The sequence below is a fragment of the Anopheles marshallii genome, chromosome 2, assembly GCF_943734725.1.
Source record: "Anopheles marshallii chromosome 2, idAnoMarsDA_429_01, whole genome shotgun sequence".
NCBI lineage: Eukaryota > Metazoa > Arthropoda > Insecta > Diptera > Culicidae > Anopheles > Anopheles marshallii.
This window is the reverse complement of record NC_071326.1, coordinates 85,501,286-85,528,010: the sequence shown is the minus strand read 5'-3', so window position 1 is coordinate 85,528,010 and position 26,725 is coordinate 85,501,286. Positions and strand designations below refer to the sequence as shown.

Sequence of the window (26,725 nt, the reverse complement as noted above, 5' to 3'; positions counted from 1 at the left end):
TTCTTTGCTTCATTTATCTGCAGCCGAACTGATGGGAAGAGCAGTATCGGCTGTGTCCTCCTTGTCTTCGCCAGGTTCGCTTTCGTTGTCACTCTCTATCTCAAGCTCTCGAAGGTGTGTCTTAACTTTGGTCACCAGTACGTGTTGTACGATCGGAACCAAATCGCCACAGTTCGTGTTTAGTTGTTTACACGTTTGCCACAACATTTCAACGTCCACATTCCCATACTGCCTTATCTCCGATACTTGATCCAGCGTTGGAAGCTTTGCTATCATCACCAAACCATGATTATCTTCGGTATAGCCATCCATACACAAAGCTTCTTCCTCTGCCGTAGGGTCGACGAGGATTCGGTTTCCTAGGATACCGGCCGTTGCAGCCGTCACTATGTCGAACATCGGAATGCATGCATCGCCAAGGGCTAACCCGGCAGCGGTTATTGCTACGGCTAGCGCTGAACCATCGTCTTCCAGCACGTTCACAAACACATCAATCTGCAGGTTGGGGAACAAATGCCGACAAACGGATGGGTTGAGAGCGCTCGTTAAGGCCGTTGCCATACTGCGTTCACGTGCATCTGTTTGCGGGGCTTTCCTCACCACCGAGGCAAAAGGAGAGTACTTAAAATCACAATACAGTTCTCCCAGCTGATTGAATTTGTTCTGCTTCGGTATTTCGCGTGGATCGAACACGGATACTATAACTTTGGTATTACCCAGCTCCACGTACGCTGATCCTTTCGCCGTTGAAACTACGCCAATCTTTGTGTCTAAAATGTAAAGCTTTCATTGCTATTATCCATATCAATGAATCAAATTTATTGGTACGTACAATACTTGCGGCTGTCCAGCAACAAGCGACCATCCTTGCGTGTTCCATCTTTACCGATTGCTTCGCTCAACCGTTCTTCAAACGCTTTCGGTGCACTAGCTTTGCAATATATCCGATACGGTGTAGAAATTTCCGGTCCATTTATTCTTTTCGTATCTAGCGGCATATTGAAAGTGCTTCTCCAACAAAAAAACAACAAAACGTGCTTTCGTTCTCGATCACAATTATTTTGTTTTCAAATTGTTCTTTCCCCCACAATATCTAATATGACACTTGACACGCTAGCGCCACCTCGCGGAATACATTTGAAGTTATTCAATTCAAAATCGCAACAAAAAACATTGGCGAACAAACAATAGAACAGAAAACCACAAAATCAGTGTCGTTTCAATCCAAATAGTCCCAATATTAATAAAATAAACTTAATTTATTTTACAATTCCCAACTTTCTCAACTAAAGTTATCCTAGAAAATATAAACCACGCATCGACAAGCGAGTTTTTACAAGCCAATTTACAGAGAGCAACAGTTTCACAAGGCTCCAAAGGTACATTATTAATTTGTTTACAAACAAATTTATAGCTATTTCATTTCATTTGCTTTTCCAAGCGTCGATATCTGTGTTCCTGCTCTCGCGCTTTGGCCTGAAAGGATACAGTGTCCAGTCGGGGCACATGCGCATTTGCATCTGTATATCCTTCATGAATTTCCATTTCCTTCCTATCCTGTTCAGACAGTTGTCAGTTCTTTCATCACAGAACCAACTACAGCTACTCCTCTCCGACTGCGTAATCTCGATATCTACCTTTTCCCTCCAGTTTTTTGTGCAAAATGTACACATCGGATTGCTTCAGCAAGTGAAACGCAGCCCCGCGCAATCGAACGCCATCGAAAATGGCCGTTTTAGGAATCCACAAACTGAGCAGCATCAAATCGATGAAGCTGCTCGTCTGTCTGATCGGTGTAACCTCGTTTCTGCTGCTCATATTCTGTCTCTACACAACAATCAGCACACCGGAAAAGGAAGTGGCCCCGCTGTCGCTACCGAACGATGGCTATCAGAATGTCGTATCGTACGAACTGCGACGCAGCCAAACGATCATACCGGAGAAGTACAACGAGCACCAAGTGAAGGCACGCATTATTCGGGACAAAATCAAACGGCTGGTGGGCAACAACAATCCACACACCGCAACTGGACCGCCGTCGGAACATCGCAATCGGACCTTCCCTCTAAATCGTAACATACAAATCTTCTACCACGGTACAGTCGCATGGTACAAGCCGCGTCCAACACATCCATCCAGCGACCGATTGATAGCGCGGATTTACGAAAACAATTCCGTGTCCTTTAAACCGAACGATGAACCGGTCATCAATACGGCGTTCTACCCAAAGCGAAGGTTATACAACGCGAGCGAATCAATCATACGGGAACAGTTCAACGAGATACAAAACTGTGGAATCGGCACGGTGATCCTTGGATGGCAGCCCAACTTCTCCGAGTACTTGTTGCGCACGGTCTTCAAAGTGGCGGATCAGTATGATCTGAAAATAGCGATCGAAATCCTCGACTACACGGACAGAACTATTGAAAGTATGCGGAGCAACATAAAGTATTTCATCGATGGGTTTGGCAAGGGTCCGGCTGGTACCACTAGCACACTGAGCTACTACAATGTCCTGTCAAAGAAGCTCGAAATGCCACTGTTCTACATACGCAGAGCGTATCGTATCACGGACCCGGAATGGAAACGACTGCTTAGCCGCAATGGAATACTCACCATCCGGGGATCAAACTATGACGCTGTACTATTGGCACATATCACCTCCAAAGACCACAAGTCCATGATCCGGCGGGCAGGCTTCGATGGATTCTACACGTACCTTCCGAGCAACGGAGCCAACTATGCGGCCACCTGGAAGAACTGGAACCAGCTGAAAAAGTTTGCCGACAGCTATCGTCTACTGTTTGTTCCCACAATTGGGCCTGGTTTCTACGATCGCCGAAAGTATCATCGTAACGTGAACCAGAACCACGGTATAACCAACATCAAGCGCTACCGGTCGAACGGTCAATACTTCGACGTCGGGTGGCGCACGTCGCTCAAGAACAATTTGCAAATCATCACCATCAACAGCTACAACAACTGGGTCGATGGCACGCAGATAGAGGCCGCCATTCCGGTGTTCGGCTTCCGCGACTATCTACCAGGGCCGCCGGAAAAATATCTCGACCTAACGCAGTCCTGGGTGGAAGAATACATCAAGTACAAGCTGAACAACATCAAGCTAAACAAGAAAACGGAACTCACGTTGAATTGTTACGATTTCATTAACAGTACTATTTGTTAGGTGTCGACAGTATTTCGTTGATTTTACATGACGGATCTATAGAATAGTATGCTACGAATTGATAGATCTGTTAGGATAGTTAGTCATGCATCTCGGTCCACTAGATTATGCTCCCTGGCCCCTAGGTGAAGGATAGCAATAGTAGAGATGATTGTCGTGTATTTCAAACCCCGTTATACCACAGATATCCACTGTTTAAGTGCTCAACAGCTGATACCAAATTCAATGCCAAAGTTAGGATGCGTCCGCTCCTTTGCCTAGACATGCAGACGCGCGCTAAGGTAGTTTGTTAAATAGTTGAAACTATATTTTGCCAAACAAGGATTGTAGAAAGTGTGTAGAGTGTACATATACTTTTCAAAGTTCTCAATAAAATCGTATTGACTAGGTTTTAACAGAAGCCCTCTTGGCTCAACCACAATCCCCAACCGAAAAACGTCGCTTGGAGAGAACGGATTCGAAAGAACATCGCCTGTCGTACAAAACAGCTGTCAGCTGGTAACATCGCATTTGACATGTACAGATTATGTAAACAGAAGAATTTTGCACTTGCCTGCAGAGCGGTTCAGGACGAGCAAAAGAACAGCAGCTTTCCATCGTTTCACATTTGAGGCCATCCTTCCCAATCAACTGTACGATATTCGGTGAAAAACAATGGCCTCGCTGTTGAAAATCTCAGCTGGGTTGCGGGCGTACAGCCGCTGCCATCAGCTGCTGTTACGGGTAAGAACATTCTCATGTATAATCACTGCTGGGGGGCAGTTTCCGGGTGTAGACTAATAGTGATGCAATTAAAATTGCGTATTTATGAAACCCATCAGCGAGTATTTGCACGAACGAAAACTAACTGAAAGAGACAATAAATCATCTTTTGTGATTTATTTCAGCGCAACAAGGTCTCGAATGCTGCCGAATTCCGTGCCGCTCTGGTCAATGTGCCACCGACGGAGGTTACAACACTCGGCAGTGGACTGCGTGTCGCTAGCGAAGATTCCGGTTCACAGACGGCCACCGTTGGTCTGTGGATTGATGCTGGCTCACGGTACGAGGATAACAGTAACAATGGCGTGGCACACTTCCTGGAACACATGGCGTTCAAGGGTACGGCTAAACGTTCTCAGACCGATCTGGAACTGGAGGTGGAAAACATGGGTGCCCACCTAAATGCATACACATCCCGCGAACAGACAGTGTTCTACGCCAAATGCCTTTCCAAGGATCTGTCGAAAGCCGTCGAGATTTTGTCCGACATTATTCAGAACTCAAAGCTCGGCGAGGCGGAGATCGAACGCGAACGTGGAGTAATCCTACGGGAGATGCAGGAGGTCGAAAGCAACCTTCAAGAGGTAGTGTTTGATCATTTGCACGCGACCGCATATCAGGCCACACCTCTCGGCAACACCATCCTCGGACCGACCAAGAACATCCAATCCATTGGCAAGTCGGATCTGCAGCAATACATCGATTCGCACTACAAGGCCCCACGTATCGTGCTGGCTGCGGCCGGTGGTGTTCGCCACGATGAGCTGGTACGGTTGGCCGAACAGAGCCTGGGCAAGGTGAGCTCCGCCATAGATACCAAGGCAGCAGGATTGGCCCCGTGCCGCTTTACTGGATCGGAAGTGCGTGTGCGCGATGACTCCCTACCCCTTGCTCATGTTGCGATCGCAGTTGAGGGTTGTGGATGGACCGATCAGGACAATGTACCATTGATGGTAGCTAACACGCTGATTGGCGCGTGGGATCGCTCGCAGGGTGGCGGTGCTAACAATGCATCCAAGTTGGCCGTTGCCTCGGCAACTGATGGGCTGTGCCATAGCTTCCAGTCGTTCAACACCTGCTACAAGGATACCGGTCTGTGGGGCATATACTTCGTGTGTGATCCGCTCAAGTGCGAAGACATGCTGTTCAATGTGCAGAACGAATGGATGCGCCTCTGCACGATGGTAACGGAAGGTGAAGTCGAACGGGCAAAGAACTTGCTGAAGACGAACATGCTGTTGCAGCTGGACGGTACTACGCCTATCTGTGAGGATATTGGTCGCCAAATGCTTTGCTACAATCGCCGCATTCCACTGCACGAGCTGGAACAGAGAATTGATGTAAGTGATTCGTGTAAATCATTATTTAGGAATGTTTACGAAATAATTAACATTCTTTCTCCATTCTTATCGTCCTCACAGAGCGTTACTGCCCAGAATGTGCGTGATGTTGCGATGAAATACATTTTCGACCGTTGTCCAGCTGTTGCTGCCGTCGGACCGGTAGAAAATCTGCCTGATTATATGCGTATCCGTTCGTCCATGTACTGGACCCGCCTGTAGGATGATTTCGTGTAATCAATCCACAACATTTGGCGATATATGGAACAAAAACGAGACGCCAACGAAATGTGATGTTTAAGACTTGTGACTCACATTATTGAAGCCGCATGGAAAATGTTTTCCACAACGTCCAAATATCAGCCGTACTAGAATGTTTTCAATTCGTTCCTTTGATTGTACAGATAGTCCAAATGAAAAACCGCTAAATTAAACATTGGATAAGCGAAGAACTAAGTTAGTTTCCTCTCTTTTAACATACTGAGCATGCCGATGATGGAATCTTCAATGAGACGTTGTTTGTTGGTTGGTTTTCTATGGTTTTTTCCAGAACGGGCTCAACCGTTTTGTACAGATGACTGGCTCTTGAATTTCACAACCAAACAGATCAAAGCTCGTATTCTGACGACAGGTACAAAAAAAAACATCGCCTATTACGCAAAACACCTGTCAGTTGGTAACATCGCTGTTGACAGCTAGCACACAAATAGAGAAATGTTTACAGTGTTTACAAAATAGCCCCAAAAATGACCTTCGAAGACCAATTAATTGCAAAAGTTCGTGCAAATGAGATCCTATACAATGTGAAAAATGTGAACTACAGAAGAAAAAGCGACAAGGAAAGACTCTGGCAACAGATCGCGTATGAACTAGATAGCTCGGGTAAACTATCCATCCATTCCGTGATCCGAAAGTTTGTGTCCACTTGCCCAACATGTAGCCAATTTTTTTTCCTTTTTACACCGTGACGGGCGCTCCGGTAACATTCATTTGCTTTTAGTGGAAGTATGCAAACGAAGGTGGAAGAGTTTGCGGGACAAATTCATCAAGCTGAGCCGGGTGGAACAATCCGCAAGAGGAACATCGGATGAGGAGCAACCTAAGAAATGGCAATACTTCGACAGCTTGACATTTCTACAGGGCTATAACAAAGCCTCACTGTACGTAAACCATTTTTCTCTTTCGTATGCCCGAAGTTATACCAAATTTTGTGCTTTCCGTTCTAGTTCTACTAACAACTTCCTGGACAATGTGTATCTCGGTGAGGAAAGATATGTCGACATCAAGTGTGAACATCCGCTAACGCGACAGCAGTTTGTGCGCGATGATGCCACCGTAACGGTCGCTGTAGATTGTGGTTCGGGAATACTGTCGAGCGAACGATTCGCAACAGCCGATGCCCGTAATCTAGCGACGGTGGCACACGAGCTGGCCAACAGTACTGGCAGCGGTAGCAGAAAGCGTCAGCTAGATTTCATCGAATCGGAGTGCATCAAAATCATACGGTCGGCAGCAGAAGCCATGCAAATGGAAGCTAATTCTCACATTCGCCGTAGTAGCACACAATTGTTGTTTGAAGCATTGGCACTGCGAATTGACGAAGCGAATCTACCGGCCAGCCGACTGAATGCCATCCAAACAGCCGTCACCAATCTGGTGTATTCGTCCTTATGAACGGTAAAAAATGGGGAAACGTTTACGTACTTTAAAATCGGACAGGCTCAAGCAAAGTCGTATCGCTCCGTTCGCAATACAAGACACAAAGCTGCAATATGATGAACATGTTTCGAAAGCAAACATTCATTAATTAAATTATAATGCATAAATGACTCTTAAGGACGAAAGATTTGCTCTTGAGGAGGTGGTTCTTTCCAGTCCCAAGCACTGAAACAAAAATGCTCTCTTTGGCTATGGTATGTGCGGTGAAACGAATTAGTGTAGAATAATTTTAGTATGTTATGTTATGTATTAGCAATACACACGCTCATTTTAGAATGCTCCACCATCGTTGGTATTAGCGGCTTTTTCTTTGACCGAATTTCAGCCGATGTAAAAGTAGCGAAAACGGAAAACGATGCTTCGGCCAGCGCTTCGGTGCAATGTGCACAAACATTTACTTACTTATTCGCTATTCGAATACCACAGAAGCAATCAGGTACAACAGACTACAAGATATAACGATTACGAAAGGCAAAAATAAAACGTTTGTTGTGTGCTTTTAAACTTCGTCCGTCTATCAACATATATGATTGGTTTCTTTCCCATCTTTATCGCTGCATGGCATGGCATATGACATAAACGCACGAGTTCGGTTAGCTTTGTTATTGATCTGTATAGCCCAATCGGAAAACTTTATTCTCACAATCCTCAGTTTTTGCCCTTGCCTGCTGAAGCTGAGCGTTTCGAACTTTAAAAATTTCCCAAAATCGCAGCCGATACTACTGCCTGTCCACGTTCTCATTCACAGACGAAACGAAGCCATTCGCCCTTTTTGTTTGCATGCATACTGTTTTCAGAAGTGTGCATGATCGTGATCATGGTTCACACAATGGATCATCCATGAATATTCAGATTGTTACCTTATACACAAGCGTGGTGCGCTGTTTTAGTACTCTGCTTCATGGTAGTGTATCATAATTTGTACTCAATCCGTTCTTAGGTTGTTTTTCATTACCCTTTTGCTATTGCTACCCATTTGCGTGTGCGAGCTTTTTTTTTTAATTTTTACTAGCTGTGTAGTACATTCAGTATTAGCTTGTTTATTCGACAAATGCATTTGAAAGAGTTGATTAGATTTTGATGTTTTCGTCTGCATTTGTGAGTGTGTGAGTGTATTTTTTTGCCTTTAATTCCTCTGCATACAACAGCATCGTACATACAATAGTGTAGCACAAATTTGATTTATCTTTACATAGTCATTCATATTAGGTATTCCCCATCATTACATCCCGATTCCGAGATCTAGCAAAATAACAAAAGTCTTCCTAACGGTCAACATAATCCACGCGTGCCTTTAAAACGCACACAATACATAAACGAACCATCCTCCCCTTTTAAAATCTCCTGCCCTTCTTAAAAGAATACATAATAACGCATATTAGCAGCCAAAAAAAACAATAAAAAAACAAACACTTGTTCCCTGATACCATCTCCATCTGTCCACAGGACTCGCGACATTTCGTTCGTGCGTTCAAAGCCTTTCGTTTGGCTTTACTAGAATCGTTTATCACTCGCAGCATAGAGACGCTAAACCATCCAATATACTTCATTATCATTATCCAATCTAGCTATAGCTACAACTCGGAAAAGGAAACGATCATCTCCCAGTTCGTTACCGATGTTGGGTCGCAACAAACACAGTGTACGTGCGTGTTGAACTGTGTAGATCATCCGTAGTATCCTTCTCTGCTCGGTTCTATCATAATCGAATATCACACAGAGACAAAGCTCGGCAGATTCATTGAATTACCAAATCTCGCGCTAACTAAGTTATTCGCCTTATGCTCTCCTTACCCCCTTACTGCTCTTACGCTGCTCTGGCTGGGGAACAGATGTGTAAAAAAAGGAAGCATAACGACGTAACTGAACACACTCACGATACGCATCAAACACGTTTCACTCTGCCACTCTTTGCTAGGGTGTTATTTCAGTGTTTTTCCCCCTCTCTTTATGAAAACGAGTGCATCTTGTTGCATATACTTAACTACAGCGCCGCACAGATTGGTTGGTAGAGGCAAACCATTTTCGCCTATCGACACCTCTTTTTTCAGTTAACCGGGAACGCTCTAACAGTATATTGCATTTTTTTTCTTTTCTCAAACACGATAAATAGTTATAGGTACAGGAAGAAAAAACACGAGCATCAGAAAAAGAGTGCCGCTCTAACGCATCTAATCTATCTCTTCGCAATCGTAAATAACTGTCTAAGTTTTGTTGTTTAGCTCTCGTCTCGAAACCCCTTCACATAGGGTGATACTGTTGTGTGCGTCGTATTTGCAGAAAAAAACGTGCAGATTTCGAAATACATTCTACGCTCTATCTAACTTAAAATGAAATGTGGTGCACAAGTGCGATTTTCAGTTTAAAATTACCGTATCACCGTGTTGTGTAGAATTTTGTTTTTTTGTTTTTTTGCCAAATAACAATGCCATCTTCCGATCACGTTTTTTTGCGTGCATCGATCTCTTTTTATCCTTCGTTTTGTAAGCGAGACTCGGCGCCGTACAATTGTAGTAAGCCCCTAGCTATCCTTTAGTTAAGTATTGTTCCACTATCTAGTAATTTGTATATAACTTCGTATGGATTCCAACGAATCTTTTGTCATTTCATCGCACACCATCACGGACTAGTTGCTCGATAAACACCATAGCTTAAATTTCGTTTCCTGCTGACGGTCATATCCTTACCCCGAGCCAGAGATGCGCTAACGTTCTAAAGTTCACATACAAAGACGAAAGGAACTGTACAGTGTGTGAGATAAACAAAACTCGTCAAATCAAGCGACAAACGACGAAGTAAAAAAAGGTTTGCCTTATTATTCAAATCCTCAACACAAACAGAACAAATAGCAGGGCGTTTAACATTGATCTTCCATTCCCCACACGGTAAGATTGGTGTTACACTTCCCTCTTCTATTAGCGTGGAAATATTAGCCACATGCACCAGTTGCATTCTACATTCTCTATCGAACAATACGTTCACAATCTGTCCCAAAGAATGTAACAGATGCTTACCTACTTCTTATACATAAGACTTACCAGCGAAACGAACCGATCGTACCAGTCGACAAACCGTACCTTCATCAAGCGCAGGTTTATAAACTCTATCTGATTCAAGCGTACCAAGCTCTCGCCGATCATCTCCTTCGCCTTGTCGGTGCTGCTGTCCACGTGCTCCTGCAGGAAACTTTGTATCATATCCTTAAACGTTTGTGGAAAGCAACAGATCACGGTGTACATTGCTTTGTACCAGTCACTCGTGTTATTCCAGTCGATCTTCTGACCGATCGTCATGTCCAGCATCAGCTTTAGGAAGGATTGCAATAGCTGCGAGACGAGCGATTCATTATTATTATGCAGCCTGACGACCTGGGCAAACGACTCGATAAACTCGACACACTTCAGCTCCACCTCGGACGTGAACGAGGTTAGCCCAAGCTCGACTGAGGCGACAAGCTGCTTAAGGAAGTCGGGATGTAACGCTGGTACCTGCAAACGGCAATTGCAACCAAATTAGTCGATTTTGCCAATCTATGTTTGCCTTATCACTCGCAATTCGCTACTTACCACATGAGGCTTCGAATCGACAAAAGACGTAATAGTAATGTAGTACTGATAGCATAGTTCTGGATATCGGATCAAATCGGTCGTTATCAGCGGTACAATGTTCGTCAACCCGAAGATACAAACGTCCGATGATTGTTGTAGCGTTTCTTCATCATTTGCCACCCGGCTGGCACTGATCCCGTGAATAAGCTTCAAAATAAGGATCAAATCCTGCGGATCTCGTTCTTTGTTGGTGGGATCGAGCGAAATACGATTACTGTTGTTCTTAACGTACACACCGATCACGTCCATGCTGTACTGATGCAGCGCAGCCCGTACTTCCTTCACCTCAGCCGATCGTTCTAGTTCGTTCAACAGCTCCAGTACAAGTTCCAAAATTACCTTAGAATAGACAATGACCAGAAAGCCGAGTTTTGATTAGTTTTGTGCTAAATGTGTTTGTTGAGGAGATTCATTCATATGAATTTTTAGTTAGGAGTCATTCGAATCAAATATCGACTCCTAAAGATTAATCTTGAATGAAGTCTCATTCATGAATTTCTCAGGATTTATAAATCTTTGGTGTAAGAAGAAACCACTTCAGGCATTACTACGTACCGTATCATTCCTGTACACAGACATGAACGTGCTGAGCTGCTTACAAATGGGTTCAATTTCGTTGAACAGTATCAGGATCAGATTGTCAAACGCACCCTCCACGCAACCGATCGTTTCCTCGAGAACCTCGATCACCTTCTGCTTAAACTGTTCGCTCTGGTGCAGATGTGCGTGCTGTTGCAGCGTAGTCTGCAATAAGTTGAATTTCTCCTTCGTTCCCTGCACAATGCGCATAATGTACTCGCTGCGTATTTCCTCTCCCTCTATACTGCCCCCGATCGTAACGAAGCCACGAAGAAGCTTGCGCTTAACCGCCATAGGAAGCTCAAAGCTCTTCAAGTCGCATATCGATCGGAAGTATTCCGAGTTGAATATGGTCTGTGCACGGTAGCGGTTCCGTTGCAACGCGAGCAGCAGCTCGATCGTTTCCTCCATTACCGCCGGTTCCGCTCGAAGGTTTTGAGCGTTGAGGCAGATCTTATTCAGCAGATAGTTAATCACCCAAAGTGCACCGGCCGTACCGACGCCGAACGCGTTCGAGAAGATATGATTTGCGGACGGTTCGTAGGCGGACATAACGTAGGTACTGCACCAGTGCCGTAAAAACCACATCGTAGTGGCACTCAGCTCGGGACTTAGGAACTGATACATGCGCACCTCTATGGCGGTCTTTTCCAGCTCGCACAACCGAAATCCGGCCGCCATCAGCCGGATGACGGGATCCACGTTCGATTCGGCATTCGGTATTTCCTGAATGTCTTGGTTCGGTGAGGCTAACAGTTTCAAGCTGTTCGATACATCCGTTGCACCCGACTCAACCTGTTGCTTGCTGAATGTTAAAATGGGCTCCGGTATCATAGGCGTTTCACCGACCGATTCCATCGCAATCACGTGCCCGCTTATCAACAGCAGCCAGTGCAGATCTTCGAACAGATTCTCCAAATTCACCCCATCGGAGATGGAAAGCGATTGCGAGGCGTGCAGCATATGCAGATGGGTGCCGAGCTTTCGCGTACGATCTTCCAAAAGCTTTGCCAACAGACCGAGGGAGTGTTGCAGAATTTGTCGTCCGAAGAATCCCATAACGGCCAGCTGCTCTTTAAATCGCTCCCGATCTGATTCCTCCAGATCGGTAATTTCATTCTCACCTCCTTCTCCGTCTCGGCCCGTTGCCCCGCGTATGCCCTGCGGTGGAGCCAAATGGCACTGGACGTACTTCTCGAACATTTGCATTATGTAGGGAAGTATCGGGTCAAACGGGTAGTTTCGTTTGTCGTCGAAAAACGACAGCCATATGCCGAGCATGTTGCTCAGCGCATCAACGTAGAGGGCTTCGTCTGGTGCTACCGATTCTTCCGCTGCGGACTGTTCGAAAAATTTCATCGTCAGCGTGAAGCACTGCTGCATGGACGCATCCAAAAGGGAATTGGGCAGCATCTTCAGCATGTCCGTGGGCAAAAACTGGAACAGTTTGCGAAGAATCAGCGAAAAACTGTACGCTTCCTTGTCTTTAATTTCGATGCTAAAATGGAACAGAGAATTGGAAAGGAATTTGATCAACAATAGTGTCTATTAAATGGAAGCCCTCTTTTAGTTAGAAACCCTTAACTATTCTTACTTGGTCATTAACGATAGAAAGTGCGTCAAGTAGTTTGCCAGATAGGACATACTTTCGTCGATGTTTTCCGTTATGATAGGTCCTCGCAGGGTGGACAGCTGCAAGATACACGTGAGCGCCTTCGGTTGCAAATCGTCTATATCGCGCAGTTTCCAGTAAGTGTGAAAGAACACTTCCAACACTTTCGGATCAAAGATTACACTCTTCCATTGGGCCTGCAGACGAAGTGGCGGAGCGTGCAGCGCCTTCGTTACCGTTTCCGATGTGTCAATAATGCTCTTGGAGAGCGAGTGACGCACACGCACGTTCCTCAGGTTGGGCAGCAGAAAGCCCCAGGTCAGTACAGTTTCCATCACAGTGAGCAGCTGCTTGAAAAGATACATCTGCATGCTGTTGGACGTATCGAAACTATTCACGATGGCTACCATTGCCTGCAGCGTCATGCAGAACGTTTTCAGCAGATCCGAATCTTCGAACTGCTTCTTCGCTTTGAAGTGCTCTAGCGTATTCAGACCGGTATCATCCGACCGAACGATGTTGCAGTATTCTTCCAAAATGGCCAACATAATGCTGCAGCTAAGAATCTGTTGCTTCAGCTCACCCGATGTCAGCATCTTCTTCGTTTCTTCCAATATCTGACCTCGTTCCGCACCGTGGTCCTCCAGGCTGGCGCGCTTGATCATGATGGCCACCACCTGCAGCAGCTTGTCCCGTATGAATACCGGCGCATCCCGCTGGATGACGTAGTTTAGCAGATACTGACGTAATGAGGCCCGGTCCTGTTCGGCAATAAATTTCCACTCTCCCACCACCGTTTTCTTCAGCACATCGGCCGCTTCAAAAAGTACTAAATCAACGGACGACTTTTCCAGGATCGTCTGACACAACGCGTACGGGGTTTTCGTTTTTCTGAAGCTGGTAAAAATTTGCTCCGATTCCTGGCGCTGCTGGTTTGTGATGGAATTCGGCGGGGCCTGTGATATGTGACAGCGGGGGAGGAGAAATAAAGAATAAAAACATGGAAAATTATTACTACGTACGCTAGTGGCCGTGGCTGGAAGAATCATAATGTAAACAGTCACTGGCTGAAAAGAGATGCAATCAAAACAAAGAAATGTTTGCTTGCGAAAACGCAAAGGACTCTTGGATTGGGATGTGCGCTGGGCGGAGCAAGCAAAACAACGAACTATCGATTTTCTTTGCGCCGAGCAGACCCCATAACAACACGCACCGCGCACGCATTCCAAGGTCCTCGGGTGTTCCTTTGTTTTTCACCTCCTTCTCTTCCTTTCGACGAATACTCGAGGATTTCGATACACATTTCCCACCTACCATGATAATGTGAGCCGCCGTTTCGAGATTCTTCAGATAAGTTTCATCCATCGTTGCAGCAGTGATTTTCCACTTTGCATCAAGATTTGGGCGAGGATTCTATCATACGATACGTTGGATTTGTGTATGTATGTGTGTCTCTCCCGAAGATCCTCCCGTGATGGTTGGTCGTCGTCGCGACTTTTTGTTACATACAATTCACGCAGGCAAATTCCTTTACCTTCACCTATATCACTATATCACTTTTTACCATACACCAACCCTTGCTGGTACCTTCGTGGACGGTTGAAAACAGTAATCCAAAGCGCTTTTCAATCGTGCGTGACTTTTCACACGAAATCAACAACGGATCTAGCACGCCTCGAAAATTGTCTTCGGTCGATCACGACAAAGACGAACCAACTGTGGTGCCTGCGTTCGTGTACGCACACCCCGAATTGCGCGACTGTTGCTTGGAAAACCCCTCCCGGGAGTTAACGCGTTCCCGGACGATTGCGCTTTTTACTAGCAAATGAATGCTTCACGCAGCCCGCAGGAAGCCAATTCACATAGCAAATGTTTATATTTTCTCACTTCGTCACAGATTTCACCAACCGGCAGGTGTTGATTTTATCCAAAATGGGTAACGGAAAGGCTGCACCACAACCATTCGTGATGGCAACATTCCACCACGAAGTTTGACGTTTGAGAACACATCAAATCAAACCAACACAGCATACGGAGAAGAACAAATCGAAGTTTTTTCTCGAAACAAATGATGAGTATGATTATTTGGATTCCCAATATTTGCACATAAAATAAAACTCTTTCATTCCCTCTCAAATGTTTCAGATACTACTGGATAAAAAATTAAAACATGTCATTGCTTTTGCTCTCTTCTGTCAAATAAAAACTGACCAGCCCGGTGACACACAACTCTTGATTCAGCGCAAGGTTAATAGAACCCATATTCAGCAACAGAATCACGTGAAATTCTGTTGGATTACGCGAAAAAAATCTAATATTGGAGGGTTTCATTTTGTTTTATGTTTTTAAATAATTTTGTTTCGTTCTCAAATCTCACATATACAATTCCCGCTTTTGGTCCATGAACAAATCATTCAAGATGGCGAAACGCCTATATGAAGCTTGAGGAAAGGGCGAAAAAATTGAACAAAATACTCGAGCAACAATGGCACGCACGCTGTGTTTATGAAGTCGTTGGTATAGTGATTTTGTGTAGTGTTTCGATAAAGTACTTGCTTCCAAGTGCAGTTTTTATTTACCCGGTTGGTAATATCTCTTTGTAAAGTCTTTTGCTAAATCAGGCAAACGAGGATAAGAGACAGGAGCGTGAACATGATAGTGCGCTAGAACACAGTTCGGGTGTAGATTTTGTATCACTGAATGTTGGCGCCGTTTCAAGATACCTCTTCTCTGCACTTACGCCAAGCAAAACAGTTCAATAACAGTACCGTAGTTCTGGAAAAGAATAATAAAATGATCATTTCGGTGTGTATTTGAGTAAGTATGTACGTTTTTCATTTAATAAAGAAGTAATTTGATTCTTATTCTCTCGTTTATTTTCAGATTGTGAAGGTGCTGCAGTCGATCGTATATCGTTCAAAATGGAAAATATGTGGACTCATACAAATGTTTAAGAACCTAACAAGTGAGTAGTAATAAAAGGAATTCTTCTGATAATTCTGATATCTAGTGCACAAAAGCCCAACCAAATGTATCGGGTAGAGGAATAGGAGAAAATCCAACGAAATTATAATTTGATTTGTTTTTATATCGATTGGCGACCCCACGATCTCTTGCCTCGGCGTTTGGTATAATATACCGATGATCATGATATCTAGTCCATATTTTAGTAGTTATAAAACTAGGTAATGAACTCTTTTGCCAACTGGCGCTCCTTGGCACTCACTCTTGGTAGTAGCAAAGGACCCTGAAAGTTTTCCATCCACCAAACATTGGATCGCATCAGTAACTAACATTGTTCAGCAGCCAAGTAGATAAGTCAACTCAATGGATGGTGGAAATTGAAGAGGCTCTGAGACGGACGCAGAAGAATTACTGTATAAGGTAGAAATCAAACATATGGGACATGGAATTACAATGACGAATTGCTGGAAAGGATAGACCACTGCCCACTGGACCTTGGCAACAACCAGATGCTCAAATTTTTATTAGCTGAGACACGGTTAACAAATCTGTTTGTCAAAGACGTTGAAATAGGTGAGGGAAATTTGAGAATGGATAAAATTACACGTTTTTTTCTCGAAGCACAAGGAAACAGAATTACGAGTGCTATAAGTGAAGAAACGAATCGCAATCCCATCTTTATCTTCATGTTGGCATTACAAACAGAATAATTGCATGTTTTTTACTCATGACTCGAACGACTCGAAATAATCTTCTACATAAAACACGATCAGGGGAGATGCACCGGTTTTAAGATCATTTAGTAAACTAACGAACCAAATAATATTTGTTCTTTCATTTCATAAAAAAATCGAACAATCGCTCGGTATGTAATGTTTCTACAAAGTTTTTATTTATTTTCATGCTCATATTCTTTTGTATTTTTAAATGCTTGATATCGATTTAATTGTGGTTGTTTGTGCAACATTCCATGAACGTGCTGCATCGTTCTCAACCTGCTCCTTTTTACACTGTAACATCCTGCATACTGTTTCATGCTGTTTCGGTTTCTCCGTTTCCTACCTCTTGTTCACACAATTGCGTTACGTTTTGCACTAGTTAAAAACAACATCTATAGTTTTTTTTTTCCGGATCCATAGCAAAACCCCCCGTATCATACCGCAATCAGAACCAGATCTAATTGTAAGAATTCTCGCCCATACCGTGGATTACATGAAATGCATCCCTTTGTATAACATTTTACTAACGAGAGGTGTGCGTGCACGATCACGACAGCAACCGTGTGTTTGCGCTTTACGATCTGCTGCACTGCTTGCTGCTAATAATTCAATGACTATTTCACAAACTTAATTTGGATTACCAAAGGCTTACGGGGGCACCTACACACTACATACAACTTTACAACTCTGCGAGACGAAATGTGGCCTAGCAAATACTGGAGGATGTCCTTGTAATTTCGCGAAGAGTGAAGCCGCGAGTACCAGCTTTTTTTTCTACATTGAGGATATTGCATCGCCCCAGCACTTTAACTTGAGAATTAAACAACGGACACACACACACATACATATCCATACATACATACATTCACAAACACACATACGTTCAAAAAGATAGTAGCATCCGTTACCACTTCCTCCAAAGCCCTATTAACCACCGGCGCTATAAATATTGGGCTGTGGAACAGTCCAACTGCACTAAAGCAAAAAAAAAAAAACAGGGAAAACTATTTAAAGGCAAGTTTTCAATTACAACAGAGAAACGGGGAAAATGGTAAAACAAAAACCTAAAACAAAATAAATACATGCTACAGGTGTTCTTGGTCTCTGGGCTGGATGTACCCGTACCCGTATCGTTCGTAACCGAAGCATCATCGGTATAATAGTAAACTCAGTCTTTCGTATTTGCGCGCAACGTAATGGGATGATGGACGAACATGTGGGATACTGCTCGCAGATCGAACAACGGTAACTTCGGAAAGGGACGGGGTTTTACGTTTTTTTTTTTGTGTTTTGCTTCTGAATGCAACGCTCTACCTGCATACCGGTGCATACGGTGTGTCTTAAGACCCTCTTTTCACTCTTTATCGATCGCGTGTAACGCCTGCACGTTAAAGCCCATGTCTAGTAACAACAAACAGGATCCTTAATCAGTCTTTTCAATAATTATCCTTACAAAATGGTACCCTTTAACAGTACTAGCGTAAAGTTTCTTATCCCTTCTTGCCTTTGCATCTCTTTTTTTCTCTAGGTTCGTTTGATTTTGTGTTGCGCCCTTCTTTACGATATAATATACTAGCATTACATGATTATTAGTAGTCATTAACCATAGTTGTGTGTGTGTATATTTATATGGCATTGTTTTTTATGTTTCCATTTTTTCCCATTTTTTTCGCATCTTAATTTTTCTTCTTCATTTGTCAATTCTCTCTCTTTCTCTCTTTTTGTATCTTTTACACTAAGCGTTTTACTACTGTTATGTGCTACGGTACACTAGTTTTACAGTTACGCTCGACACCTTTCTCTACTATGATGCAATAAGAAAACCAACATTGTTCTGTGTATTATACACACTTTTTTATCATCATTGTCACTACTATTACTGCGTATATATCTGTATATAGTTTGATTTGCTTGTTTTTTTTTGTTTTGTTTTCGTTTTGTTCACTTTGACATCCAATCGGTAAGATATGGCTTCATTTGAAGAAGAGCAAAAGAAACATCTAACTTTTTTTCTGCCATCGCAAATGTGTGCCCTTTTGCGGCACCTAATACATTTAAATTCTAAACGTTTGCTACGGTATTACGCACCTTCCGGTAACTAACACTAATAGGAAAATATTTGATGAAGAACATTTCCACTGAGCGTAAACAATAGGTACAGCCTAATTAGGTTCATATTCATAATGGTATATATATATCTAAATGTGTACGCATTTGCGCCCAAAACAGAGACACGAAACAACATAAAAATAAAATGCAGGAACCGTGTTTTAGCTTTACTCGTTTTCGTCGTTTCACTGTCACTTCGCGCTAGCTTATAGGAATCATCATTCATTATAGGCACTCGATGGTAGAATCATGCTGCATTCTGGTTCAATCTTCTTTGCCCAGGTAGAAGCAAACAACCGCACAATTGTCTTGCGGTTATGCGACTTTAAACTAAACATTACAAAGCTAATCAGTTAGTGACGAAAGGCAACACGCACAGTGCAACGCATGCGCGCTAATGTGTAAACCTAGGAAATAGTGTATATCAGCACTTAACGCAAACTAGAGCAAAGTTAGAACTAATAGTACATGTTTTGGTGATACCAACGTTCTCCGCAAATCGTTCTAATCGTTCATTTGTTTTTTATTTTTTCTTTTTATTTTCAGGTAAGGAAAAGATGCATTTTAATTTTAGTCTTCGTTTTCGATACCGAGCAGAGTTTACGAAATGCTCAAACCCGGACCGTAGAGGTTTTAGTTCGAAGATTACTACCAAGTTTAAGAAACGATGGTGTACAGACTTTAGAGCCCGGATAGATTTATGATCTTTAGTTGTTTTTTTTTTCCTCCTTTCATGCATGCAACTTTTCAAAAAGGACCTTTGGAAAAGGAAATGAATTAGGGAGTTAAGGTAAACAGCTACTCTCCAAAGCAGCGTATAGGGTTGGCTTTCCAGAGAGGCGATTCCTTAAGCATGTTTAGTATACAGAAACAACTCATCTACGATGTTGCAAACCTAGCTAACATAACAAAAGGCAGCGAAAAGGGAAAGCGTCCTTTCGATGCTTCTTCTATTGCACTTCCATTGTGAGCCTAGCGTTCGAAGAAAAGCGCACACTTTCGACATACGTACAGACGCATCATCTGTGGGTTACGAGTGTTCATTTATACTTCAGACGTATCGAATGTCTGGATGTTTTTTTTTTGTTTTTGGTTGGTGGGTGGGTAGTTGATTTGATGGTGAGTACTCATTTCAGTCTATAGATTCTCGATTATTTATTTAATCAACGAAGAGAATGCTTACGAAGTTAGGGAGAGAGATTCTGAGTCTAATGAATTGGATGGTTTTGCTGCAAGCTTTACGTACATATGTTACACCGCTTAACGGTGCACTAATTGATAATTGTTCTATGCTTCCCTGAATTGGGTTCGCTATCTGTCTGTCAGCGGTGTTTTTGTGTGGTTACGGTGTTAAGATAAGTTAAACATATTTAAAACGAAGAAGGATACAACAAACAGCTAAATACTTCTACAATTGCGGATGTGCGCTAGGCGTATAAACAAATTGGTGGGTTCGGTTCGATGACGTCGTTAAGGTAACTTATGTTGCAACGCGCGCGCGTTCTTCTTGCCAAGAAGACACATTTTGGACCTTGTGCTTAACTGCCGGTTCGGGTTGTGCCGAGTGGCATTAACCCCATCAAAGGAATATAGGAGACGGTTGTGATTCGGTGCAGAATCCGACCGCTTGCCGTTAATAGATGTAAACATGGTGGGTTCAACAAATATTTGTCAACTAATCTTAATGTACTCCCTAGTGGATTAATCGTTTAAAAAAAACCCAGTGAACTTAGTTACCCGTTTCGTTTTCCCTAGCGTGTTTTGTCTATGCTTCACAGTGGTGATAGTAATGGTATTAGTGTTAGTAGTAATAGTAGTAGTACGAGCATTCCGTGCGCCTGGTGCTTTTTGATCGAGACCACCTGCAGCTAACTGCTAATCGTTCTACGACGATTCTGACGGTGCGTTACTGTCGGCGATGATTTCCCGCTTGATGGGGATGTTGTAGTCTTCCTTTAACTTACCGGGTGCTGGCACGATGACACCCTGCTGCTGGGGTGGTAGGGAGGGTGGGGCCGGTTGTGGTGAAGGTGAGCGCGATCGTTGGGGTGCCCGTACCACGGACGACGGAGGTGGCGATACCGAAGGTCCCCGTTCCTCTGAGTCACGCTTCGGACCCATGGATAGATCTTCCACGTGGTCCTCCTGGCCCTCTACCGGACCCGGACCACTGGGTGGTCGTTCCCCACAGTCACTGCCTGTGTCATCGATCGAGTCCTGTTCCATGGGATGATCGCGCCTGGCGTAAACCGGGTCCGACCCATTGTGGTGATGGCCTTCCCGATGCGGATGTCCTTCGACAAGATCCCGTTCTCGCTCGCGCTGCTGCTGTGGCGCCGGATGGTGACGATCGTCCTCGGGAGAGCTCATCGATACCGAGCGCATGTACTTCATCAGCACGCTCGGACTGGGCGATCGGGCGGTACCGTGCGTGCCCGGGGACGTGCTCATACCATTAACGGCCGCATGAGCCGCCGCAGCAAAGGCCATCGCGTGCAGTGCCTCACGGCCAGCAATGTCTCCTCCGCGGGCTTCCAGTGCTTGCTGTAGAAAGGAAGGATCGAGCAAGGCAGCGGCAGGATGTGGGATCGTAGGGGGCAATCCGTGGTGACTACCGTGCTCCAGCTTAATCATGCGACCCGCTTCATGGTGTGCCATGGCAGCCGCTGCCGCAGCAGCTGCAGCCGCCGATGCTTCCTCGTCCTGCTGTTGCGACTGTGATGGCATCTGCGGATGATGGTCTCCCGGATGTGAACCGCCGGGTGCACCACTGCCCGGCCCGAACATGTGACTCGCACCGCTTAACCCGTACGGGAAGGATGCCGGACTGCCGCTTGAGCTGGGCGATCGCTTAAGCGCCCTGTTAATGGGCCGACCAGTGGTAATGCCCAGTTTCTTCACCTTGTCATAGAGGGTGCGGGACGGGACTCCAAACTTGCGCGACGCCTGTAACGCGCTCATGCCCTTGCGCACACACTCGATCGCGTTAAGAATGTCCGTACGGGTGTACTGCTTGTAGCGCTTCCATTCCGGCTTCTGCTGTTGATGTGGCACGTACGAAGCCAACCGAGCATCACCGCTGAAATTGTGCGGCGAGTCCAGCAGCTCATCATCGAATGATTTGTCCGCGTATGGTGAATGCGATGGTTCCTTGATTGACTGGTTGAACAAAACAAAAGGACACAGATGACTCACATGGTTAGATAAATTGTTATTACAGCAAAAATCATCAAGATATTGAAGTATTCTTCAAGAATGTGTATGAAATATCTCAGTTACATCGCAAAAATGCCAGAAATGCCTACCTTGTAACCACTGCCATTGGAGTGATGACTGCTGGGTCGATCGGGATCGGACTTCATGCTACCTTGGATCGTCTGTATCGTGGCCACCGTTGCTGCCGCACCAGCCGGAACACCTCCACCGGAAGTTTGCGAGGAGTCGGCCGGATTCGCCTGTGCCAGTACGTTGCGTAGAATAGGAGTGTCACGCAGCATACTGGACATAGATTGCAATTTCTTGCGCTTGAGCGGATTCATATCGGTGCTGGAATCGTACGCCGAACTGAGCATGCTGTGTAGCTGTGTTTGACCGAGCCCCGGCCAACCGGCAGCCAGTGCCGCGGCTGCAGCCGCTGTCGACGGTTGGGCAGAAGCGGAGTTAGCACTGGAGGAACTGCTGGACTGATGTGTGGACGATTGATGGTTGCCGCCTTGTGACTGTAGTGCGATCTGTGCCGATACCGATGATACCGAGGAACCCGACGTGGACTGGATGCGATGCGGAGAGGTGGCCGTGTGTGAGAAGGATGAGGAGCGATCGCGACTGCGTTCTTCCCGTTCGCGATCACGTTCAACGGCACCGGGACTGCGAGAGTATAGGCTGGAGTACGGCGATTTATACGAATACGGCGGCGAGGAACTGCTACTCTGAGCAATCGATATGTTCGTCGAGGTCGAAATAACTGGCGATGACTGGTGCTGATACTGATGGTGTGAGTAGTGACTGCTGCCGCCGCCGCCACCACCACCACCGCTACTACTACTGCTAGTTGGCGGGGTGTCTTTCCACGAAGAGGACGAAGCTGTCGCCGCACCTGAACCGGCCGTGGACGATCCTTTGCTACCGTAATTGTTGTTGCTGGCAAGCAGTGTTGTGGCCGGGTCGCGATCACGCATCAAATGATCTACATCGACCATTTTGTTGAAGCGACCCTTCAGGTCAGCCATATCGTAGAGGCCCTTCACTTCCAGCTGTTCCGCGATCTTCATGATGCGCGGTATCTGTGCCTGGGTAACGTTCACCTCACCGGTGTACATGTACTCCAGCAGGGCGCGCATCTCAAACTCTTGCACACCCGGGAACAGAATGCTACAGTGATCCATCGGGACGTCCTGCAGGATCGTCTGGAAGTAGGGCGAGTTGGCGGCGAGCACAACACGATGCGCCTTGAACTGCACTTGATCGTCGACGTAGATCGTACAGTCGACGTAGCACTCCATCTTGATCAGGGCGTCGAGTATTTCGACCAGGTTCGATTTGTGGTTGTTCCATCGCAGACAGTACGTTTGTCCTTCGCTGCTACCCATGTTGAAGGCTGTATGGTTTTCGCTGTACTGTTGCTTAAGCTGTGTAGATGCGGGAGGACCTATTCCGCCCCAAAACTATCCGTTATTCGTTCTATGAAGATGGAAACAGAAAGGAAAAGCAAACATTACATTGGTTAGTTATGTGCAATAGTAACATTCTGTCTGATAGTTTAGCAACAAAACTGAGATGTCTCTGTTGCTCTACCAGACCCACCAATAACACTGCCAATTCATATCAGCTATCGACGGACCGGGTAAAAACAAAAACAACATTTGCGTCGCAAAAACAACTCTCCTACGGCACGGCACACGCTCAATGTTGTTGTTTACGGGTTTTCTCGAGGTCTCACTGCCCGTCCACAGCGTGTGATGAGTTTCATTCACCCATTCCGCGCGGAACTGCTCTGAGTCACGCGTGGCGGAATGTGGCGATAATCGCAATCAAGGTATGTGTACAAGGTATTGTAGTTCCCTCTCTCGCTCACTAGGTCGCAACATATCATCTGATTCACGACGCACCGTATCGGAAGCGTGATTGCCGAAATGGGGCTCCCGGGGGCGTTATCTTGTGCTAACGCGCGATTGTATATTTACGGGTAAACTAGTGGCGCTTTGTGCGAATATCGTGCAAAAATAACAACACCTCATGCCCAGGACACACACTCTCTCTCTCGCTCTGTCTCTATCGCTGCCGATGGCCATCATCCATTAGGCCGGGACACTCCCGTTCCTTTCCCGCGTATACCGTCTTATCATCCTGGTAGACGTCTTCTGGGCAGGTGTTGACCACCACCATCACCGGAAACATATCTCTCGGAAGGGGTACGGCGGTACCAGCGCTGACTTCTGCCACAGGCTTATCTGATTATTCTTTTTGTCTTTTCAAAGGTATACGTCAGAAAGCAGCCGGGTAAGGGGAGTCGTGTCGAAATCGCACATCGCGTGACCACTAAACCATGCTCCGCCAATTTTAGTGTACAAATTAGAGGCGAAGGAGTTGGCTTTATTGCTGCTGTTCCTTTTTTTTTTTTTTGGTTTTGCAAAACATTATCCCTTTCTGTTCTATTTAAGGAATTGTTTAAAAAGAAAAAAAACTAAAAATCGAAAAAAGGTACAACCACAAAGAAACATTCAGACGATCTAATATTTGCAACGGAAATGGACGAAAGTCAGGAGCGTTTGCAAATTCTGGGTTGAGTTTCTTTTTTTTTGCTTCATACTCAGCTTTCTTTTTGATCCTTATCTTGGTGTCTGAAGTAAAACAAAAAAAATCTCCCATCCCATTTGAAGGCGGCCAAGAAAATTGGAACACTTGTACGTGTAAAGCTCGAGTACGTAAAGGACGAAAGAAAAAAAAATGAGCGAAACATTTGGTGCCCTCTTACTATAATCCACTTCCTGATGTCCTAATTTGTCCAAAGTCAGCAGGGTCGCAGCACGCACCCGACTGCCGTTGCCAAATTTGTGCCTAACTCAAGTGCCAAAAGCTACGAAACAGGGAAAGAACAATAAAAGCACAGTATTAGGAAAAAAAACTAAATGAAAAAGGATCGCTCATCACGAAACTGAACAGCAACATGGACAACGAATGCTGGCAGTTATTGAGGATTAGAGCGATTTTTGCACTTTGCACACATAGACACACACACACACGGGAAGATGCGTGCGCAGGTCAAACAAGGGATCGGAGAACAAAAATAAATCAAGCCCATGAAGCGTTCCTCCTTCCCAACGACTTCGTTAAATGTGCAATGGAATGGATGGAGGATTCGATACACACGCAAAAACGGACCAAGAAAAAAAAACCTCGGTAAGCCAGTTGTGCAATATTGGGTTAAAAGGTAATAAGGTGCAGTTAAGCTTTCAAGCCTGTTTCCCAGTTCTTTTATCTGCAGGTACAACGATCGAATCAAACGATCTAAGCTGCTGGCGGAGGTGAATTTGGTTGGGCAGGATCCGACCTTGCGCAAACATTCCCGGTGACCGTGTCCGTTTTTTCTCTCGGTCAGAAAAATCCTCATCGGTACGATCGCACGCACCAGCACCATCATCATCATCTTCATCATTACTATCGCAAGCGTAATGATTTATTGACAAATGCCTCTAGCATGGGATCGGACGAGACCCGTACATGGTGGTTCATGTGAAAGGGACTGCTAGATAAACTGCACCGGCAAATCAGCACCGGGATCGGAATGAATCCTGGTAGGGATAAAGGAAAACCCTTGTCGATGTCTCCTACCATTAATTACCCTCGCTACGAGCAAATGATGTTGCGAAACGAGGGACCCTCCCGGGACCCGGTAACTCCGGCAGCTAGAAATCATGGCCATTTATTTTTTTTGCGATTCCACCGACTCCTCTTAATGTTCCCGCGTTGACGTCACCCACAAAAACCGAACGTCAAATGCCGTAACCGTGTCAGCAACTGCGAACGTTTGGCTTTCCCACGGCTATGCAGTTCCATTGCAGTTGCGCATCCTCCGCATCGCAAACTCTTCAAATTCAAAGATCATCAGTTTTGATTGCGGTTCGTTCGCTCAGTTTTTTTTTCTTCCTTATTATTATTGTTGCTGGTCTGGGACGAAGCTTTCTGCATCCCTTTTTTTCTGTGTACTCCACTGACTGCTTCCTCTATTGTCGAAAGGGCAAGAAAGGGCACAAATAAACTATCACTTTGCTATTGTTGGCAATCCATCGGGTTGTGACCCGGAGCTGAGGTTTGGGTTTGGCTGCGCTGAATGCCACCAACGGAGGAGATAGACGGTTGTAGTTTTTAATTCAAGAGGGAGAAATAGAAAAATGAAAAATACGCACAAAAAAGGGAAAACAGTGCCATTTCTTTGAGGTTTACGATCCTCTAAATAAAGGGTAGATCGACTTTTCTATTGCATTCAAATGGGATGAGGTGAAGAATAGTTACGCACAAAGCAAAAAGATGCACTCCGGTGCATCCGTATAGATCATTAACAAAGAGGAGAGGGGGGGTTGCAAAGTACCTTATGCAAATTTTGTGCCTCGTCCTCGAGGAATGAAGGTTTTTTTTTATTTTACACGATCAAAACGGTACGATATATGGGTGGAAAACTTTATGCAAAATCCCTTTCACTTTCGCTGTTCTCACACTCGAGGGTTCATAAGAATGGTTCCATTTCTCGAGGAAACGAATGCAACCGAATTTGATGATAATTCTAGCCTTATAACAACGGCAACGACAACCGAAAGTTGCATCATAGTACGAATTTCGTTCGAAAAGAGTCATGGGACTGCACAATCTCCCTTTCGGTCTGAGGTTGATAATGATACTTGCACAATCTTGCACGGTTACTCACGCTCCGGAGTCCGTATCTTGTGTAAATGAAAGCTATCTTACGCATAGAAAGCATGTTTTGCGTCCAAAACTATCTGTTTGCCGTGTTGCCTGGTCTCAAATACCAATACCCCCCGTTAAGTTTTCATTGCAATAGTTGTGCCGTCGCGACTCACCAACGCAGACATTTTGCTAGTTCTACCATCAAATCACAGCCAACGCACTAG

General features: G+C 44.9%; 6 protein-coding genes across 6 annotated transcripts; 3 read left to right on the top strand and 3 right to left on the bottom strand.

Annotated features, from left to right (window-relative positions):
- Nucleotides 1–9: 9 nt before the first annotated feature.
- LOC128707768 (exosome complex component MTR3-like) lies at nt 10–998 on the bottom strand. The gene is made up of 2 exons (XM_053802725.1): nt 833–998; nt 10–770 (listed from the first exon to the last, which is right to left on the bottom strand). Exons 1-2 carry the CDS (start codon nt 996–998, stop codon nt 10–12), a joined length of 927 nt encoding a protein of 308 aa, XP_053658700.1.
- A 728-nt stretch (nt 999–1,726) lies between these two features.
- On the top strand, nt 1,727–3,187 carry LOC128708817 (glycoprotein endo-alpha-1,2-mannosidase). The gene has a single exon (XM_053803797.1). The coding sequence runs from the start codon at nt 1,727–1,729 to the stop codon at nt 3,185–3,187; it is 1,461 nt and encodes a 486-aa protein (XP_053659772.1).
- A 654-nt stretch (nt 3,188–3,841) lies between these two features.
- On the top strand, nt 3,842–5,511 carry LOC128719332 (mitochondrial-processing peptidase subunit beta-like). The gene is made up of 3 exons (XM_053812956.1): nt 3,842–3,910; nt 4,075–5,289; nt 5,371–5,511. Exons 1-3 carry the CDS (start codon nt 3,842–3,844, stop codon nt 5,509–5,511), a joined length of 1,425 nt encoding a protein of 474 aa, XP_053668931.1.
- Nucleotides 5,512–6,035: 524 nt separating this feature from the next.
- LOC128708947 (uncharacterized) lies at nt 6,036–6,963 on the top strand. The gene is made up of 3 exons (XM_053803927.1): nt 6,036–6,171; nt 6,290–6,449; nt 6,516–6,963. Exons 1-3 carry the CDS (start codon nt 6,036–6,038, stop codon nt 6,961–6,963), a joined length of 744 nt encoding a protein of 247 aa, XP_053659902.1.
- Nucleotides 6,964–10,022: 3,059 nt separating this feature from the next.
- Nucleotides 10,023–14,172, bottom strand: LOC128707657 (exportin-4-like). Its single transcript, XM_053802615.1, has 5 exons — nt 14,122–14,172; nt 12,790–13,763; nt 11,172–12,693; nt 10,575–10,955; nt 10,023–10,496 (listed from the first exon to the last, which is right to left on the bottom strand). Exons 1-5 carry the CDS (start codon nt 14,170–14,172, stop codon nt 10,023–10,025), a joined length of 3,402 nt encoding a protein of 1,133 aa, XP_053658590.1.
- A 6,311-nt stretch (nt 14,173–20,483) lies between these two features.
- LOC128707738 (longitudinals lacking protein, isoforms A/B/D/L-like) lies at nt 20,484–23,188 on the bottom strand. The gene is made up of 2 exons (XM_053802697.1): nt 21,905–23,188; nt 20,484–21,758 (listed from the first exon to the last, which is right to left on the bottom strand). Exons 1-2 carry the CDS (start codon nt 23,186–23,188, stop codon nt 20,484–20,486), a joined length of 2,559 nt encoding a protein of 852 aa, XP_053658672.1.
- Nucleotides 23,189–26,725: the final 3,537 nt, after the last annotated feature.